At 40.6% G+C, this 18,696-nt stretch overlaps 3 protein-coding genes across 3 annotated transcripts; all 3 read right to left on the bottom strand.

Moving 5' to 3' along the window:
• Positions 1–859: 859 nt before the first annotated feature.
• LOC139335918 (extracellular calcium-sensing receptor-like) lies at positions 860–4,847 on the bottom strand. Its single transcript, XM_070969701.1, has 9 exons — positions 4,702–4,847; positions 4,217–4,511; positions 4,051–4,137; positions 3,483–3,752; positions 2,965–3,171; positions 2,603–2,878; positions 2,077–2,304; positions 1,843–1,966; positions 860–1,764 (listed from the first exon to the last, which is right to left on the bottom strand). The coding sequence occupies exons 1-9, from the start codon at positions 4,809–4,811 to the stop codon at positions 860–862; spliced, it is 2,502 nt and encodes an 833-aa protein (XP_070825802.1). The 5' UTR covers positions 4,812–4,847.
• Positions 4,848–7,189: 2,342 nt separating this feature from the next.
• Positions 7,190–11,517, bottom strand: LOC139336541 (extracellular calcium-sensing receptor-like). Its single transcript, XM_070970676.1, has 9 exons — positions 11,408–11,517; positions 10,924–11,218; positions 10,667–10,753; positions 10,100–10,369; positions 9,582–9,788; positions 9,220–9,495; positions 8,667–8,894; positions 8,436–8,559; positions 7,190–8,357 (listed from the first exon to the last, which is right to left on the bottom strand). The coding sequence occupies exons 1-9, from the start codon at positions 11,515–11,517 to the stop codon at positions 7,453–7,455; spliced, it is 2,502 nt and encodes an 833-aa protein (XP_070826777.1). The 3' UTR covers positions 7,190–7,452.
• Positions 11,518–12,445: 928 nt separating this feature from the next.
• LOC139336562 (extracellular calcium-sensing receptor-like) lies at positions 12,446–17,818 on the bottom strand. The gene is made up of 9 exons (XM_070970697.1): positions 17,673–17,818; positions 17,097–17,391; positions 16,834–16,920; positions 16,351–16,620; positions 15,784–15,990; positions 15,421–15,696; positions 14,841–15,068; positions 14,625–14,748; positions 12,446–14,551 (listed from the first exon to the last, which is right to left on the bottom strand). Exons 1-9 carry the CDS (start codon positions 17,780–17,782, stop codon positions 13,641–13,643), a joined length of 2,508 nt encoding a protein of 835 aa, XP_070826798.1. The 5' UTR covers positions 17,783–17,818; the 3' UTR covers positions 12,446–13,640.
• Positions 17,819–18,696: the final 878 nt, after the last annotated feature.

The following is an 18,696-nucleotide window of genomic DNA, read 5'->3' as shown; positions in this document are numbered from 1 at the left end:
ATCCAGACCACTTCAAAACAGTCTGTTGACATAGTTTACACTTGAGTGTCACACAGGAGACCAGGATTTAATTCCCTTGTTCAGCAAATAGTTAGTGTTTATTATTTAGAGGAAGTAGTTGTTTTAAATATAACCATGATCTGTACCTAAACCTAACCAAATAGTTTTGGTGTGGTGCCTGACAAGTCCTGGAGAAGTTCCTTGGTGGTTGGCACATGGCTGACAGACTAACATGGAAAATGGAGTGAGCTGCTGCAGTGGAATTCCTGGCCATGATAGGGCTGTAAGTCACAGATGTTTAGCCCCACTGTCATTATCTGACCCCAGGTCTCCCATTGTGGAGACAGGAGAACTGGCAGGACAGTGCGAGGTGGAGGGAGTCCAGGCATCTTGTTTATAATCAAATGACATGTATTATTCATTTTAAAATGTAAGTGTGTATCTCAACAACTGTTTAAATCGGTATTGGTTAGAAACAGAATACTTTATTTAAAATATTTATAGACTCGATTTCAGTCTAGATATTGACTAGAAGTCTGGATCAAGTCTACATAACTAAAAATAAATGCAGTCTCGTCAGATGAACCCAGAAAAGGTAACCTAGTTTAGTCAGATGTAAGGTTTACTTACACCATGAAAACTCACAAAGGCAATGATAATATTTGAAGTTCAAGTGCTTTGTACTTCAACTACATCTTTGAAAAAACAGAATAACTTGTGTATTCTTGCACGTATGATCAAAGTGGTAAGACATTTCATGTTAGGATGCACCTTGGCATTTTCAATGTCTTAGCATTGATTATACAATCAATTTATTGTCCCAAGATCTATCTTGTGAAATTAAGTGCAGTGTTTATGACTAGATGCCTCGACCCATGATTGCTTTCTTTGTGTTCCTCTCTGGTCTCAGCAGTATGATGTAACATTTGGGTCCAAACAGTGACAACAAGAGGCCAAAACTGGAGGCCAGAATGGCAAATACCTCTACTGCATCTGAGTATTTGCCTGGTGAGCTGATGTAAGCAGGGACAAAGGCCACCCACACAGCACAGAAGATCAGCATGCTGAAAGTAATGAGTTTGGCCTCATTGAAACTATCTGGAAGATTCCTTGCTATAAATGCAATCAGACAACTGATGATAGCCAGTGAGCCAATGTAACCGAGTAACACAGCAAAACCAACTGTAGAACCAACTACACACTCATAAACTATTTTATCATTGTGGTATTGAGTGTTTTTATGAGGAGCAGGTGAGGCAGAGACAATCCAGACAATGCAGATTGCTGCCTGAATAGAAGTAAGAACAATAACTGTCCCTCTCTGCTGCAAAACACCAAACCACTTCAGACTGGCTCCACCTCCTGGCTTGGAGGCCTTGAACACAGCCAGAACCACCATGGTTTTCACTAGAATGCATGAGACACAAAGCACAAAGCTGATCCCAAATGCTGCATGTCTCAGCTGGCATGTCCACAGCATGGGACGGCCAATAAACAGCAGTGAACACAGGAAACATAACTTAAGTGACAGCAATAGCTGGAAACTAAGTTCTGAATTGTTTGCTCGTACAATAGGTGTTCTGCGATGATAGATAAAGATCCCCACGACAACAGCACAGATACATGTACCCAGCAATGATGCAGCTGTCAAGCAGATACCCAGAGGCTCATGGTAGGAGAGGAACTCTGTTTTCTTCAGAACACAGTGGTCACGCTGGGGGCTGGACCAGAAGTCCTCTGGACAACTGGTGCACTCAGTGGAGTCTATGAAAACAGGGGCAGTCATAAGAATCATGTTTATATTTTATTTCCAAAAAACAGTGTTTAAATATTAATACCAACCAGTCTTATTGCTGATCTTTCCCTCAGAACAAGGGATGCAGTCAAAACAGCACTCAGGTTCTCCTTTCTTTCTGGCGATGCGGGTACCTGGAGGGCAGCTCTCACTGCACACTGACCGAGGTGGCTACAGGGAGAAAAATAAATAATATTGTAAATATCTGTTATTATACTTCCTAGTTTGCACCGCTGTAATAAGTTGCATCAAAAAAATGTGTCCAAAAATTAAGAAGTCACCTTGTTTGATTGAAAGTTCCAGAAAATTTTGTTTTCATCAATTGTGAGTTCTTCACCTTTGAAGGCCGACCTCTTCACCTCACCCACGTTCTGAACTTCAGTTCTTCCATCAGGGAGCCACAGCCAGTTCATGACATCATATATTGGTAAAACATCACCATGTTCATCAAATGACACTTGATCACCAAATGGCGTGGTGAAATTGATTCTATCCAAGTAATACACAAGCTATGCTTGTCAGAATAAGGCATAGAGGAAACCAAAGAGGACAGAAGAATTATTTATGACCATGGTGAACACAGTGGTACTCAGTATTCAATAATCAAACTGCATGCTGGACTTATGAACAAATGAAGACACTAACAATTCCAACAAAGCATTTTCTCTAAAATAGAGTTACATCTCCATATACCAGGAGACAAGATATTGTTTAGTTTAGTCATGTACCCGAAAAGCTACTCTGCAAGAAATACTAAAGTGTAAGATTTAGTGATATAGACAGATAAAGTGTAAACTGATATCACACCTGCCATGGCTCCAGTCTTTTCAAATTTCCACAGCTGTGCCCGCTGAAAGGCCCTCTCCCTGGCTCGCACTGTAGCATGTCATCAAGGGCATACGCCAGAGCATACACAGCCTTGTACACATTGTACTCTGGCCTGAGGTTTGAAATGTCCAACAACTCTGTCTCCACCTCCTCTAGATCTTCCTGTCCAGTGCATAATGTTCCCCCAGCTTCCATCCACCCTGCTGGAGGTGGTGCAAGTCTACACTGAAATGTGTGTTCCCAGAACTGGTTCACCTGACATATATTCAAAACAGTGTGTTAAAAATGACAACATATTATTCTTGCACTTACCAGATCAGATTGCATGGTTAAACACTCACCATGCTATTTCCATAGCTGTTGTTGTGGTGTTGGTCAGGACGTATTTGTAAGAGGAATTCCCTGAGCCCTGGTATTTCTCCTCGACGGATGGCGATGCCCAGTGTGCCACCCAGGTATGGCATGAAGTGAGGGGTCTGGAGCACAGTAGCTGCTGTCCAGGCTTCACTGGCAATCCACTGCAGGTCTGTCACATTCTGCCTCACCACCTGTGCATTATACCAAACAGAAATTCATAATGCCATCCCAGGAAAAGTAGTGGCTATTCTTGTGAATTATATATAGATTATACATTAATACAGAGATGCAAACAGGTCAGTTTTCAGCAGTTTCATGTGATTTGTCTGAGTAAATGATGTCACTTTTCAACCATTCTCACAAATAAGTGGCATAATGTGTTCAATTACACATATTCATCATAGGCCAACATTTTATTTAACTTTGCTCTTTCAGTTTAACAAATGAAACCTGAAGTTGCAGAACTACATTAAATTATCTAACGATGTATTTCAAGCCCAACCTCTTCCATGAGATTAATCATGTAACTCTCATGTGCAAACACAATGACCACACGAGCTGTGGATTTCTTCATCACATCCACAATCCTCTTAAGTTCATTTGGATCGTTGTCCCAAGGTAAAACCTCTAAGTAGGCCAGACAACCTCCACCGGACTGAGCCAGGTCAGACTGAAAAGACCGGGCAGCGTGGAGTCCATAATCATCATCACTGACCAGCAGACCTGCCCAAGTCCAGCCAAAGTGCTTTAGAATCTCAATCATAGCACGCACCTAAATGAATACAGAGTGAAGTATTAATGCACAGACTGAGAAATTATTTCAATGTAAAACCTGCTAAACAAGTTTCACAATGGATCATGTTTCATATTATTGCCTTTCAGGGAATATATTTTTCAGTGCACTAAGAAATGTCATCTGAGACCAAACAACCCCATAAATGACACAAAAAAGTGCAATAATACTAGGTAGCAGAAAAACATTTGTTCTTGCAGTACATGAACATTATGTGTGAGAAATTCTTAACTGCACATGCGTTCTTTAATGCATTTTCATTTTGCTGCTAGGTCACCTGGAAAGCATCACTTGGGATTGTCCTGAAGAAGGATGGAAACGTTTGCCTTTCACTTAGGCAGGAACATGTGGCAAAATAACTCACCTGTCAGAGACACAGACAAATTCAAAATGAAATTTAAGTGATACAATATAATTCTTAGATGGCACGGTGGACAACTTACCATAGGTACTCTGTACAAACCATAGACAGTGGAGATGGCAATAGAATGTGTAGAGGAAGAATCACCCACAATCCCAAGGACTGGTGGGGCCCCTACACAGGTGTTGTCTGCTATAAACTGCTCCTCTTGACCACTTGCTAATAACAATGCTGCACGAAATCCAATTCCTAGTTTGACACAGTGATCATAAAGACTGTATCCCAGAGTCACATTCGGTAGCAGGTTGGAGTTTCTGTTGATCTCATCTATAGCAAAGGCCATGGTCTGAGCCCGTCTGAATCCTACAACATCAAAACTAACACAAGAAACACCACGGTTTACTACTGAAAAATACAACATACAGTAACTGTACCATAATCTTTGTTGCACAACCACAGACTTTGGAAGCAAGCACACCAGTTGAGTAGCAACAATTATTTTTACATTTGAAGAAAATACACATAAATACAGATAAGTACTTTTTACTGTTTCCGCGACAGACTCACCCGTGGCAGGTAGGCGGTTGTGGTTCTGAGGTAAAAGACAGATCAGGAAAGACAGAAAAAAAGTGGACTTGGAACAGACCACCCAGAACCACATCTCCAGCTTTGTGCATCCCATTGAGATGAAACTGTCCCAGTAACCGGCAGGAGGAGGAATAAAGAGGGGAGGTCACAGCAGAGCAAAAGTAGAAATGCAAAAACATGAAACACATCAGCAACAGCATTTTGATCTCTAAAAATCTCCACACCCTCTCCTCTTCCTTACTCCTTTTCTGAGCCCAGTCAGTTTTTTGCTGTTAGTCACTTTTATTGATTTTGCAGTATCGTTTCATCTTGTACACCACCCATTGGGGCAGAAACAAAAATAGGGGCAGGGCCTAAAGTGCATTTCATTTGAGAATGATTTTTTTATTGAGGCAGAACTTTTGCACACTTTTGAAAACTCTCTCACTAAGGCTGTATTGGTAACCTTTCTAATCCAAATTTAAGTTGTGATTGACCCTAATGACTTAAGTAAATCTGACAGTCATGTTATGTGCTCATTAGTGTTGTTGACTGTCATATCGAATGGACTTTGATGTGTAAGTTAGTGACTGAAGATAGACTGCTTCATCTCCAAATAAAACAGCTTCTTGCCTTATTGTGAAATACAAGGTTTCTTCAGAATCACTCTGTAAGTTAAAACCTGAGCATACAGGACAGCTACCAAATTATACTCATTCAATACAAACATCAGTCCTGTGTCTCTGGATTTCACTTTCAAACAACAGAATTTAATCGAATGTCCACTAGAAACAATTGGTCTTCCTGTCTTTTTCTCATTGCACTTCAGCGGTCTAATGGAGGGCTATTGTACTTGTCTTGCACATTGTGACATGGGAAATATCAGATATGATCAGTTAAGCAGAAATGTGGCTAGTTATAAGTTTCCCTATTAGATCATTCACTGTCCAGTTTGCAATGTTGTACAGTAGATTTTTACTCGGCTACATTGTAAATGAGGTCTCTACCTCAATGTATTTCCGTTATAATAAAGGTTGAAAGAAAGGTTGAAAGAAAGAAAGAAAGGTTGAAAGAAAGAAAGAAAGAAAGAAAGAAAGAAAGAAAGAAAGAAAGAAAGAAAGATGTGATATTTTCCTTTTTTGTCAAATATTTTGAGGCATATCAACACACATACACGCTCCCTGACATATTGTTGTATTCTTGCAGCAGGCATCTGACTAATTTACACAGAATTCATAGCATTCATTGACTTGAGAGGCCCAATGGAGGATGTGCTCCATGAATACAAGATGGCAGGGAGCAACGCCTTTTTGGTGTGGTGCCTAAATATAATTAAGTAGTTTTAGTACCGAAACCTAACCAAACTGCAACCATTACCTAAAATGTTTTTCAGCAAGCTTTATTTTGTACGTCTAACTGTTGTGTATTTGTTATTGCTTCCTTAACCATGGAATATGAAAGTGTTCTTTTCAGACCAAGGAAAGGCAAAATGGAACACTGACACAGTTTTCTGACAGTCTGTCTGTGACACACTTAAGAGTGATAAGGGGTTGAATGTTTAGAAACTCAGAGGTTGAGAGGAGCTTTTTCCATTTGAGGGCAAAAGAACTGGATGGGTGTATTTTTAAGTCCATATCGAGTCCAGATCGATCCACCACAGCCACTAGAGACTAAAAGACAGAGACTCAGCAGTGCCTCCTGCCTTTTCATTCCATGCCAGAACACAACGCAGGCCACATCTATCTTAGAACCCATGTGTGTTGCACTTGCATCTTCTGAAAAAAGTTGCCTTGGGACGCTGGATGGAAGGCAAACCCCTTTTCTATATCCCCATGGACTGTGGAGAAAGGTTGTTGTGGCATACCAGCGCTCTCAGCTTTCCCTGGTCAGAAAATGCTGCTTCCATCAAGGGCTAGAGCTCAGTCAGGCAAGGCAACAAGAGACTTGTGGCTGGAGGCTCCCGGTCGCACAGGTCCCTCTTGCAGATTGGTGGTGCTGCCATCATGATGGTTTTCAGAACCGCCACCTTCCTGATGATGCCCGACAAGTCCTGGAAAAGTTCCTTGGTGGTTGGCTCATGGCTGACAGACTAACATGCAAAAGGAGTTAGCTGCTGCAGTGGAATTCCTGGCCATGATGGGGACTGTGTGAGTCACAGCTGTTTAACCCCACTGTCATTATCTGACCCCAGGTCTCCCAATGTGGAGACAGGAAAACTGGCAGGACAGTGCAAGGTGGAGGGAGTCCAGGCATCTTATTTATATTCAAATGACATGTATTATTCATTTTAAAATGTAAATGTGTATCTCAACAACTGTTTAAATCGGTCTTGTGTAGAAACAGAACACTTTATTTAAAATATTTATAGACTCAATTTCGGTCTAGATATTGACTAGAAGTCCATAACAACTCTACAAAGCTAAAAAATAAATGCATATAGTCTCGCCAGATGAACCCGAAAAGGTTGGATAAATAGTTCAGAAAAAGGTAACAGAGTTTAGTCAGATGTAAGGTTTACTTACACCATGAAAACTCACAAAGGCAATGATAATATTTGAAGTTCAAGTGCTTTGTACTTCAACTACATCTTTGAAAAAACAGAATAACTTGTGTATTCTTGCACGTATGATCAAAGTGGTAAGACATTTCATGTTAGGATGCACTTTGGCATTTTCAATATCTTAGCATTGATACTACAATCAATTTATTGTCCCAAGATCTATCTTGTGAAATTAAGTGCAGTGTTTATGACTAGATGCCTCGACCCATGATTGCTTTCTTTGTGTTCCTCTCTGGTCTCAGCAGTATGATGTAACATTTGGGTCCAAACAGTGCTATCAAGAGGCCAAAACTGGAGGCCAGGATGGCAAACACCTCCACTGCATCTGAGTATTTGCCAGGTGAGCTGATGTAAGCAGGGACAAAGGCCACCCACACAGCACAGAAGATCAGCATGCTGAAAGTGATGAGTTTGGCCTCATTGAAACTATCTGGAAGATTCCTTGCTATAAATGCAATCAGACAACTGATGACAGCCAGGAAGCCAATGTAACCGAGTAACACAGCAAAACCAACTGTGGACCCAACTGCACACTCATAAACAATTTTATCATTGTGGTATTGAGTGTTTTTATGAGGAGCAGGTGAGGCAGAGACAATCCAGGCAATGCAGATTGCTGCTTGAATACATGTGAGAACAATAACTGTCCCTCTCTGCTGCAAAACACCAAACCACTTCAGACTGGCTCCACCTCCTGGCTTGGAGGCCTTGAACACAGCCAGAACCACCATGGTTTTCACTAGGATGCAAGAGACACAAAGCACAAAGCTGATCCCAAATGCGGCATGTCTCAGCTGACATGTCCACAGCATGGGACGGCCAATAAACAGCAATGAGCACAGGAAACACAACTTAAGTGACAGCAATAGCTGGAAACTAAGTTCTGAATTGTTTGCTCGTACAATAGGTGTTCTGCGATGATAGATGAAAATCCCCAGGACAACAGCACAGATACATGTGCCCAGCAATGATGCAGCTGTCAAGCAGATACCCAGAGGCTCATGGTAGGAGAGGAACTCTGTTTTCTTCAGAACACAGTGGTCACGCTGGGGGCTGGACCAGAAGTCCTCTGGACAGCTGGTGCACTCAGTGGAGTCTATGAAAACAGGGGCATTCGTGAGAATGATGTTTATATTTTATTTCCAAAAAACAGTGTTTAAATATTAATACCAACCAGTCTTATTGCTGATCTTTCCCTCAGAACAAGGGATGCAGTCAAAACAGCACTCAGGTTCTCCTTTCTTTCTGGCAATGCGGGTACCTGGAGGGCAGCTCTCACTGCACACTGACCGAGGTGGCTGTGGGGAGGAAAATAAAAATTGTAAATATCTGATATTCTCTCTGTAAGCTTACACTTCTATAATAAGTTACATCAAAAAAATGTGTCCAAAAAGTAAGAAGTCACCTTGTTTGATTCAAAGTTCCAGAAAATTTTGTTTTCATCAATTGTGAGTTCTTCACCTTTGACAGCCAACCTCTTCACCTCCCCCACATTCTGAACTTCAGTTCTTCCATCAGGGAGCCACAGCCAGTTCATGACATCATATATTGGTAAGGCATCACCATTTTCATCAAATGACACTTGATCACCAAAAGCTGTGGTGAAGTTGATTCTATCTAAGTAATACACAAGCTATGCTTGTCAGAAAAAGGAATAGAGGAACATCAAAGAGGACAAAAGAATTATGTATGACCACGGTGAACACTAACAATTCCAACAAAGTGTTTTTCTAAAATAGAGTCACATCTCCATATCCTAAGAGACAAGATTTTGTTTTCTTTGACTTGATAATATTATCCCCTGCTGTCAGCCAGGTGATGGGAAAATCCCCTCAGCTATTTACTAGGTACCTTGCTATTTAATAGTTTAGTCATGTACCCTAAAAGCTACTCTGCAAGAAATACTAAAGTGTAAGATTTAGTGATATAGACAGATAAAGTGTAAACTGATATCACACCTGCCATGGCTCCAGTCTTTTTAAATTTCCACAGCTGTGCCCGCTGAAAGGCCCTCTACCTGGCTCGCACTGTAGCATGTCATCAAGGGCATACGCCAGAGCATACACAGCCTTGTACACATTGTACTCTGGCCTGAGGTTTGAAATGTCCAACAACTCTGTCTCCACCTCCTCTAGATTTTCCTGTCCAGTGCATAATGTTCCCCCAGCTTCCATCCACCCTGCTGGAGGTGGTGCAAGTCTACACTGAAATGTGTGTTCCCAGAACTGGTTCACCTGACATATATTCAAAACAGTGTGTTATAAATGACAACATATTATTCTTGCACTTACCAGATCAGATTGCATGGTTAAACACTCACCATGCTATTTCCATAGCTGTTGTTGTGGTGTTGGTCAGGACGTATTTGTAAGAGGAATTCCCTGAGCCCTGGTATTTCTCCTCGACGGATGGCGATGCCCAGTGTGCCACCAAGGTATGGCATGAGGTGTGTGGTCTGGAGCACAGTCGCTGCTGTCCAGGCTTCACTGGCAATCCACTGCAGGTCTGTCACATTCTGCCTCACCACCTGTGCATTATACCAAACAGAAATTCATAATGCCATCCCAGGAAAAGTAGTGGCTATTCTTGTGAATTATATATAGATTATACATTAATACAGAGATGCAAACAGGTCAGTTTTCAGCAGTTTCATGTGATTTGTCTGAGTAAATTATGTCACTTTTCAACCATTCTCACAAATAAGTGGCATAATGTGTTCAATTACACATATTCATCATAGGCCAACATTTTATTTAACTTTGCTCTTTCAGTTTAACAAATGAAACCTGAAGTTGCAGAACTACATTAAATTATCTAACGATGTATTTCAAGCCCAACCTCTTCCATGAGATTAATCATGTAACTCTCATGTGCAAACACAATGACCACACGAGCTGTGGATTTCTTCATCACATCCACAATCCTCTTAAGTTCAGTTGGATCATTGTCCCAAGGTAAAACCTCTAAGTAGGCCAGACAACCTCCACCGGACTGAGCCAGGTCAGACTGAAAAGACCGGGCAGCGTGGAGTCCATAATCATCATCACTGACCAGCAGACCTGCCCAAGTCCAGCCAAAGTGCTTTAGAATCTCAATCATAGCACGCACCTAAATGAATACAGAGTGAAGTATTAATGCACAGACTGAGAAATTATTTCAATGTAAAACCTGCTAAACAAATTTCACAGTGGATCATGTTTCATATTATTGCCTTTCAGGGAATATATTTTTCAGTGCACTAAGAAATGTCATCTGAGACCAAACAACTCAATAAATGACAGAAAAAAGTGCAATAATACTTGATAGCAGAAAACCTTTGTCCTTGCAGTACATCAACATTATGTGTGAGAAACTTTTAACTGCACATGCGTTCTTTAATGCATTTTCATTTTGCTGCTAGGTCACCTGGAAAGCATCACTTGGGATTGTCCTGAAGAAGGATGGAAACGTTTGCCGGTCACTCAGGCAGGAACATGTCGAAAAATGACTCACCTGTCAGAGACACAGACTGTACATCCTAAAAAAACATGCAAAGTTTTTCTGTTTTTTTCAAGCTTTCCTGATTGACTACAGTTTTTTTTTTATAACTGACATTAAATTTGAAATGAAATGAAATTTAAGTGACACAATATAATTCTTAGATGGCAGGGTGGACAACTTACCATGGGTACTCTGTACAAACCATAGACAGTGGAGATGGCAATAGAATGTGTAGAGGAAGAATCACCCACAATCCCAAGGACTGGTGGAGCCCCTACACAGGTGTTGTCTGCTACAAACTGTTCCTCTTGACCACTTGCTAATAACAATGCTGCACGAAATCCAATTCCTAGTTTGACACAGTTATCATAAAGACTGTATCCCAGAGTCACATTTGGTAGCAGGTTGGAGTTTCTGTTGATCTCATCTATAGCAAAGGCCATGGTCTGAGCCCGTCTGAATCCTAGAACATCAAAACTAACACAAGAAACACCACGGTTTACTACTGAAAAATACAACATACAGTAACTGTGTCACCATCCGTGTTACACAACTACATATTTTGAAACAAGTATGCCAGTTGAGTCGCAACAATAATTTTTATATTTATAGAAAATACACATAAATACAGATAAGTACTTTTTACTGTTTCCGCGACAGACTCACCCGTGGCAGGTAGGCGGTTGTGGTTCTGAGGTAAAAGACAGATCAGGAAAGACAGAAAAAAAGTGGACTCGGAATAACCCACCCAGAACCACATCTCCAGCCTTGTGCATCCCATTGAGATGAAACTGTCCCAGTAACCGGCAGGAGGAGGAATAAAGAGGGGAAGTCACAGCAGAGCAAAAGTAGGAATACAAAAACATGAAACACATCAGCAACAGCATTTTGATCTCTAAAAATGTCCACACCCTCTCCTCTTCCTTACTCCTTTTCTGAGCCCAGTCAGTTTTTGCTGTCAGTCACTTTTATTGATTTTGCAGTATCGTTTCATCTTGTACACCACCCACTGGGGCAGAAACAAAAGTAGGGGCAGGGCCTAAAGTGCATTTCATTTGAGTATGATTTCTTATTGAGGCAGAACTTTTGCACACTTTTAATAACCCTGCCACTATGGCCATATTGGTAACCTTTCCAATCCAAACTTAAGTTGTGATTGACCCTAATGACTAAAGTAAATTTGCATGATAGTCATATTACTAATATGTGCATATTAGTTCTCTTAACGGTCAAATCACGTTGACTTTGATAAGTATGTTAGTGACTGAAGATAGACTGCTTCACCTTCCAGAAAAACAGCCTGCTGTCCAGAATTCATGTTACCAGTCACAGACACAGCAAGAAGGCTTGTGCAGTTTGGAGGTCACATAGGCACAGTACTGAAGAAGTAATAAAAGTGATTATATCATTTTTCTAAATGTAATTTTGTCTCAGTGATTTATAAGCAGTGACGTGCGGTGAGGTTCATGACTGGTGAAGCACTGACTCCTCTGGAGTTTGATGTAAAAATATTTGAACCCAAAATAGAAACTTATATTTCAATTTTGACCTTAATTGAAACATTAGTTGTTTTAAAAGCTTTTAATCATGCTTTAATGAATTCCACACTGTTCGACAATATGATAGCACGAAAAACAAATTAATATTTAATATAAGGTTGTTTTTTTAATTATTATTTTATTTATTTATTTATTTATTTATTTTCTGATCTCTCTATTTTAATTGGAAGTTGAACACTCACTATCGCCCTCTGGGTAGGTCAGCACGCAGCGACGTGCATTGAGTCAATGGAGCTCAGCACTGCCACCTATCAGTGCGGCACGGTACTTTCTGCCTCACCCGGAGCATTTTCACTCCGCGCCTGGCCGATCAGAGAGACAGCAATGGGCATGCGCCAACTGCCTGCGTCAGCCAGTCTGCGTAGCACAGCGCCGTCAGAGGTGAGGCACAGCTCATCGCTGCCTAACCTCGCCCTTCTCCCGCATATTTGAGGAGGAAATGCGTAAATTTAGCTATTTTTACCATAGAAATGTTGAAATCATACAGAAAACAAATTTATGGAACAGTTATGAGCTTAACTCCGAATTTCCTCCAATTTACAAACCACAGCAAGTTTGTTTTTTTTGTTTTTTTTAAATTATATTTTAACCGGTGAGGCACTGCCTCCCCCACTGTTTATAAGTACAGGTTCCACATCCTGAAACATTTGTTGGAAAAAACAAGGATGCCAGCAAAAGAAGCACTATACTTTCTCATCTACTAGAGTTGTGCAAGTTGCATGTGTTACACGCATGGCCCCTGAACCCAACAACTACAATGTTTCTCAGTATGCTTTATTTTGAAAATGTAACCATTATACATTTGTTATTACTCTGCACTGGGAGTGTGTTCTTTCCACGTCTAGGTGAGGAGAAACATGACAGTGATACAGTGAACAGGAAGGTCTGTTATGTGCTTTGGAGAGATAGAGGGTTTAATGTTTGGAAACTCGGGAGACGAGAGCAGCTTTTTGCATTTGGGGGAAATGAGGAAACTGGTGAATATGTCTGTAAGTCCATATCAGCTCCAGACAGATAAAAATTAATGCATGTAATCAGATGACACCATATAGCTTGAAAAAATGATTGGGGAAAAAATAATGTAAGATTTACTTCCATCATGAAAACTCATGAAGACTGTATTAGTAATTGGAGTTAAAGTGCTATATACATTAACTACATCATGTCCAAAAATAGAATAAGTTTTTGTGTTGAAATAATCTCACACATATGAATCAAGAGGTAAGAGATTTCGTTTAAGGACACAACAATTTGGGCATCAGACCGGCATTCTCAATATCTTAACAAGAAAAAAAAAAATAAAAAACTTTCATTCTGTCTCAAGAAATTAAGTGCAGTGTTTATGACTCAATGCCCCGACCCATGATTGCTTTCTTTGTGTTCCTCTCTGGTCTCAGCAGGATTATGTAACATTTGGGCCCAAACAGTGCTAACAAGAGGCCAAAACTGGAGGCCAGGATGGCAAATACCTCCACCGCATCTGCATATTTGCCTGGTGAGCTGATATAAGCAGGGACAAAGGCCACCCACACAGCACAGAAGATCAGCATGCTGAAAGTGATGAGTTTGGCCTCATTGAAACTATCTGGAAGATTCCTTGCTATAAATGCAATCAGACAACTGAGGACAGCCAGTGAGCCAATGTAACCAAGTAACACTGCAAAACCAACTGTGGACCCAACTACACACTCATAAACTATTTTATCATTGTGGTATTGAGTGTTTTTATGAGGAGCTGGTGAGGCAGAGACAATCCAGACAGTGCAGATTGCTGCTTGAATAGAAGTAAGAACAATAACTGTCCCTCTCTGCTGCACAGCACCAAACCACTTCAGACTAGCTCCACCTCCTGGCTTGGAGGCCTTGAACACAGCCAGAACCACCATGGTTTTCACAAGGATGCATGAGACACAAAGCACAAAGCTGATCCCAAATGCTGCATGTCTCAGCTGGCATGTCCACAGCCTGGGACGGCCAATAAACAGCAGTGAACACAGGAAACATAACTTAAGTGACAGCAATAGCTGGAAACTAAGTTCTGAATTGTTTGCTCGTACAATAGGTGTTTTACGATGATAGACAAAGATCCCCAGGACAACAGCACAGATACATGTACCCAGCAATGATGCAGCTGTCAAGCAGATACCCAGAGGCTCATGGTAGGAGAGGAACTCTGTTTTCTTCAGAACACAGTGGTCACGCTGGGGGCTGGACCAGAAGTCCTCTGGACAATTGTAGCATTCCATGGAGTCTATGAAAATATGGAAAGTCTTGAGGTAAATGTTTACATTTCCAAACTACAATGTTTGAATATTAATACCAACCAGTCTTATTGCTGATCTTTCCCTCAGAACAAGGGATGCAGTCAAAACAGCACTCAGGTTCCCCTTTCTTTCTGGCGATGCGGGTACCTGGAGGGCAGCTCTCACTGCACACTGACCGAGGTGGCTACAGGGAGAGATAAATGTTATTTGATATTACTTTACACTGCAAAGAGTTGACATGCATCAAAAACATGTCTAAAAGACATCAAATGTAACCTTGTTTGATTGGAAGTTCCAGAAGATTTTGTCTCCATCAATTGTGAGTTCTTCACCTTTGAAGCCTGACCTCTGAACTTCACCCACATGCCGAACTTCAGTTCTTCCATCAGGGAGCCACAGCCAGTTCATGATATCATATATTGGTAAGGCATCACCATTTACATCAAATGACACTTGATCACCAAAAGGTGTGGTGAAGTTGATCTTTTCCAAATAATACACAAGCTATGCTTGTCAGAATAAGGGAGAGAGGAAACCAAAGATAGAAGAATTATTTATGACCATGGTGAACACAGTGGTGCTCAGTATTAAAACTCGGTATTAAAACTCCCAGCAAAAATTTTCCTGAAAGGGGATTCACATATCTAGACAAAATATTACGTTCTCTGACCTAATAATACCAATATCACACAATAGTGGAGAAAATCCTTTCAGCTGTCTACAAAGCACCTTGCAATTAATTAAAATCTAATCCATGTAATCTTGTATTTTAAACATGTGACCTAAAAGCTAGTCTGTAATGCTTCAGAGTAGGATTTAGTGATATAGACAGATAAAGTGTAAACTGATATCACACCTGCCATGGCTCCAGTCTTTTCAGATTGCCACAGCTGTGCCCGCTGAAAGGCCCTCTACCTGGCTCGCACTGCAGCATGTCATCAAGGGCATACGCCAGAGCATACACAGCCTTGTACACATTGTACTCTGACCTGAGGTTTGAAATGTCCAACAACTCTGTCTCCACCTCCTCTAGATCTTCCTGTCCAGTGCATAATGTTCCCCCAGCTTCCATCCACCCTGCTGGAGGTGGTGCAAATCTGCACTGAAATGTGTGTTCCCAGAACTGGTTCACCTGAAATATATTCAAAACAGCATGTTATAAATAATGACAATATTATTCTTGCACTTACCAGATCAGATTACACAGTTTAACACTCACAATGCTATTTCCATTGCTGTTGTTGTGGTGTTGGTCAGGACGTATTTGTAAGAGGAATTCCCTGAGCCCTGGTATTTCTCCTCGACGGATGGCGATGCCCAGTGTGCCACCCAGGTATGGCATGAGTTGGGGGGTCTGGAGCACAGTCGCTGCTGTCCAGGCTTCACTGGCAATCCACTGCAGGCCTGTCACATTCTGCCTCACCACCTGTGCATTATACCAAATATATAAATTCATCCTGCCATGCCATGAAACTAGTGTCTAGTGTTGTGAATCATACACAATTTACACAATTAATGAATTATCCTACTCACTGCAATCCTTTGTTTGAGACAGTATTGTCATCAAACTGTAGTTCAATCTAACTGGTGTGATTAAGTTAACTCACTGTAAAATCCTGCTAACAAATATGAGGTGTTGCTAATTCAGTTGCAAATATTAATCAGAAGCCATTATTTTATCACGACTTACAACAATTTGCAAATGTAACATTTGGTTGTATTTAACCATACAACATTTAACATTTAACAGCAGTAATTTATAATTAATCTCTATTTCAAGTCCAACCTCTTCCATGAGGTTAATCATGTGACTCTCATGTGCAAACACAATGACCACACGAGCTGTGGATTTCTTCATCACATCCACAATCCTCCAAAGTTCAGCTGCATCATGGCCCCAAGGCAAAATCTCGAAGTAAGCCAGACAACCTCCACCAGACTGAGCCAGGTCAGACTGAAAGGACCGGGCAGCGTGGAGTCCATAATCATCATGACTGACCAGCAGACCTGCCCAAGTCCAGCCAAAGCGCTTTAGAATCTGAATCATAGCACGCACCTAAATGAATACAGAGTGAATGAATGAATGCACAGACTGAAAAAATATTTCAATGTAAACGCTACCAAACAAGTTTCACAATGGATCATGTTTCATAATTTCTTTAAAGGAATATCTTTTTCATTGCAGTGAAGGGACATTCCTTCTCAACAATGTTTCAATGAAATACTTTTTGTTTTTTTCTGCATTTCCATTTTGATGGTAGATGGTCACCTGGAAAGCATCACTTGGGATTGTCCTGAAGAAGGATGGAAACTTTTGCCGGTCACTCAGGCAGGAACATGTGGCAAAATAACTCACCTGTGAAAGACACAGACTGTACATCCTAAAAAAAAAAAAAAAAAAGCATGCAAAGCCGTTTATCAGCTCTTTCCACCTTTGATGGTTTATTAAAGCATATTTACAGCAGACACTAACTTTGAACTTAAATCAAAATGATCCAAAAGAATTTTTAGATGGCAAGAAGAAAAACTTACCATAGGTACTCTGTACAGACCAAAGACAGTGGAGATGGCAATGGAACGTGTGGAGGAAGAATCACCCACAATCCCGAGGACTGGAGGAGTTCCTGCACAGGTGTCCTCTAATATAAATTGCTCCTCTTGACCACTTGCTAATAACAATGCTGCACGAAATCCAATTCCTAGTTTGACACAATTATCATAAAGACTGTATCCCAGAGTCACATTAGGTAGCAGGTTGGAGTTTCTGTTGATCTCATCTATAGCAAAGGCCATGGTCTGGGCCTGTCTGAATCCTAGAACATCAAAACTAACACAAGAAACACCACGGTTTACTTCTGAAAAATACAATATACAGTAACTGTGCCAACATCTGTTTTGCATAACTATGGATTTTGGAAACAATATGGCAGTTAAATAGCAACAATATTGCAATATTGATAAAAACATGCACAAAAACGTAAAATGGTTAAAATGGCACAAGTTAACATTATAATTCTGGGTAATATCTGATGATCAAAAAAACACTCCATTATTGGGACTGACTTTGCCCAGTTTCTCCTTTTTTTTGACTGTTTCTCTGATACTTACCCACTGCAGGTAGGTGGTTGTGGTTCTGAGATAAAAGACAGATCAGGAAAGACAGAAAAGAAGTGGACCTGAAAAAGCCCACCTAAAATTACATCTCCAGCCTTGTGCATCCCATTTAGATGAAACTGTCCCTGTAACTGGCAGGTGGAGGAATAAAAAGGCGGGGTCTCAGCAGAAGAAAAGTAAGAATACAACAACATGAAATACGCAAGTAAAAGCAAGTTGATCTCTCCTAATGCCCTCATGTCTTTGCTACTTTTCTGAACTGTGTGTTTGCTATGTCAACCCCTTTTATTGATTTGCAGTAATATTTAGTCATGCACACCTCCCTTTAGGGCATATGTAGAAATAGGGGCAGGGCCTAAAATACACTTCATCTGAGGCTGACTTTGGGTTGAGCCAGAATTGATTTGTGCACTTTTTACTTTTAATGTCACTAAGACCATATGAGTAAACTTTCCAATCCAAACTGAAGTTATCATTTACTCTCATGATCATGGTGTATTGAAACTTGCATGACATTCATATTATGCGCTTCTTAGTGTTTTTGAACATTGTATCAAATGGACATAATCAAATTGAAGCCATTTGATGTAACAGTATGTGCTCCCACCTATTTTTCATTGCATTTCAGCTGTTTAATCAAGAGCTATTATATCTGACACACAGCAACTTGGGAGATAGTTTTTGCTGGTCATTCAAACTACAAGAAGTGTCATGTAATATTTATTAGTGGTAACTTTAAAATTTTAAAATGTTAAAAAAATCTGTATCCAGAGAAACATGTTTCAAGACATTCAAGTCAAGATGGGTCAGTTTTAAATCTTATGCCTACATAATTATTCAACCCTTCAGTGCATAGTGTTTAGATATCTGTCTAGGTGCACATCAAGCATGCATAGCAGAATAATAACAAATACAAAAAGATACTGTATTTTAATGCTTTCTGGCCAGTCTCTGTTTGCAACAGAACAATGAGTGAAATTTCAAAGCGGTCAGCTGTTAGCTTCCATACTTTCATTTG

The sequence above is a fragment of the Chaetodon trifascialis genome, chromosome 9 (assembly GCF_039877785.1).
Source record: "Chaetodon trifascialis isolate fChaTrf1 chromosome 9, fChaTrf1.hap1, whole genome shotgun sequence".
Lineage (NCBI taxonomy): Eukaryota > Metazoa > Chordata > Actinopteri > Chaetodontiformes > Chaetodontidae > Chaetodon > Chaetodon trifascialis.
Note: the sequence above shows the minus strand (reverse complement) of the source record. Positions and strands in the feature narration are given on the sequence as shown.

Excerpts from the sequence above, each read along its gene's own strand:
- LOC139335918 (XM_070969701.1), bottom strand. The coding sequence starts at position 4,811 with ATGCACAAAGCTGGAGATGTGGTTCTGGGTGGTCTGTTCCAAGTCCAC. Across the intron at positions 4,138-4,216 it reads GTTTGTACAGAGTACCTATG|GTGAGTTATTTTGCCACATG; the intron begins GTAAGTTGTCCA and ends TGTCTCTGACAG. Across the intron at positions 2,879-2,964 it reads ACAGCTATGGAAATAGCATG|GTGAACCAGTTCTGGGAACA; the intron begins GTGAGTGTTTAA and ends AATATATGTCAG.
- LOC139336541 (XM_070970676.1), bottom strand. The coding sequence starts at position 11,517 with ATGCACAAGGCTGGAGATGTGGTTCTGGGTGGGTTATTCCGAGTCCAC. Across the intron at positions 9,789-10,099 it reads TGATTAATCTCATGGAAGAG|GTGGTGAGGCAGAATGTGAC; the intron begins GTTGGGCTTGAA and ends TATAATGCACAG. Across the intron at positions 8,895-9,219 it reads AAAGACTGGAGCCATGGCAG|CTTGTGTATTACTTAGATAG; the intron begins GTGTGATATCAG and ends TGACAAGCATAG.
- LOC139336562 (XM_070970697.1), bottom strand. The coding sequence starts at position 17,782 with ATGCACAAGGCTGGAGATGTAATTTTAGGTGGGCTTTTTCAGGTCCAC. Across the intron at positions 16,921-17,096 it reads GTCTGTACAGAGTACCTATG|GTGAGTTATTTTGCCACATG; the intron begins GTAAGTTTTTCT and ends TGTCTTTCACAG. Across the intron at positions 15,069-15,420 it reads AAAGACTGGAGCCATGGCAG|CTTGTGTATTATTTGGAAAA; the intron begins GTGTGATATCAG and ends TGACAAGCATAG.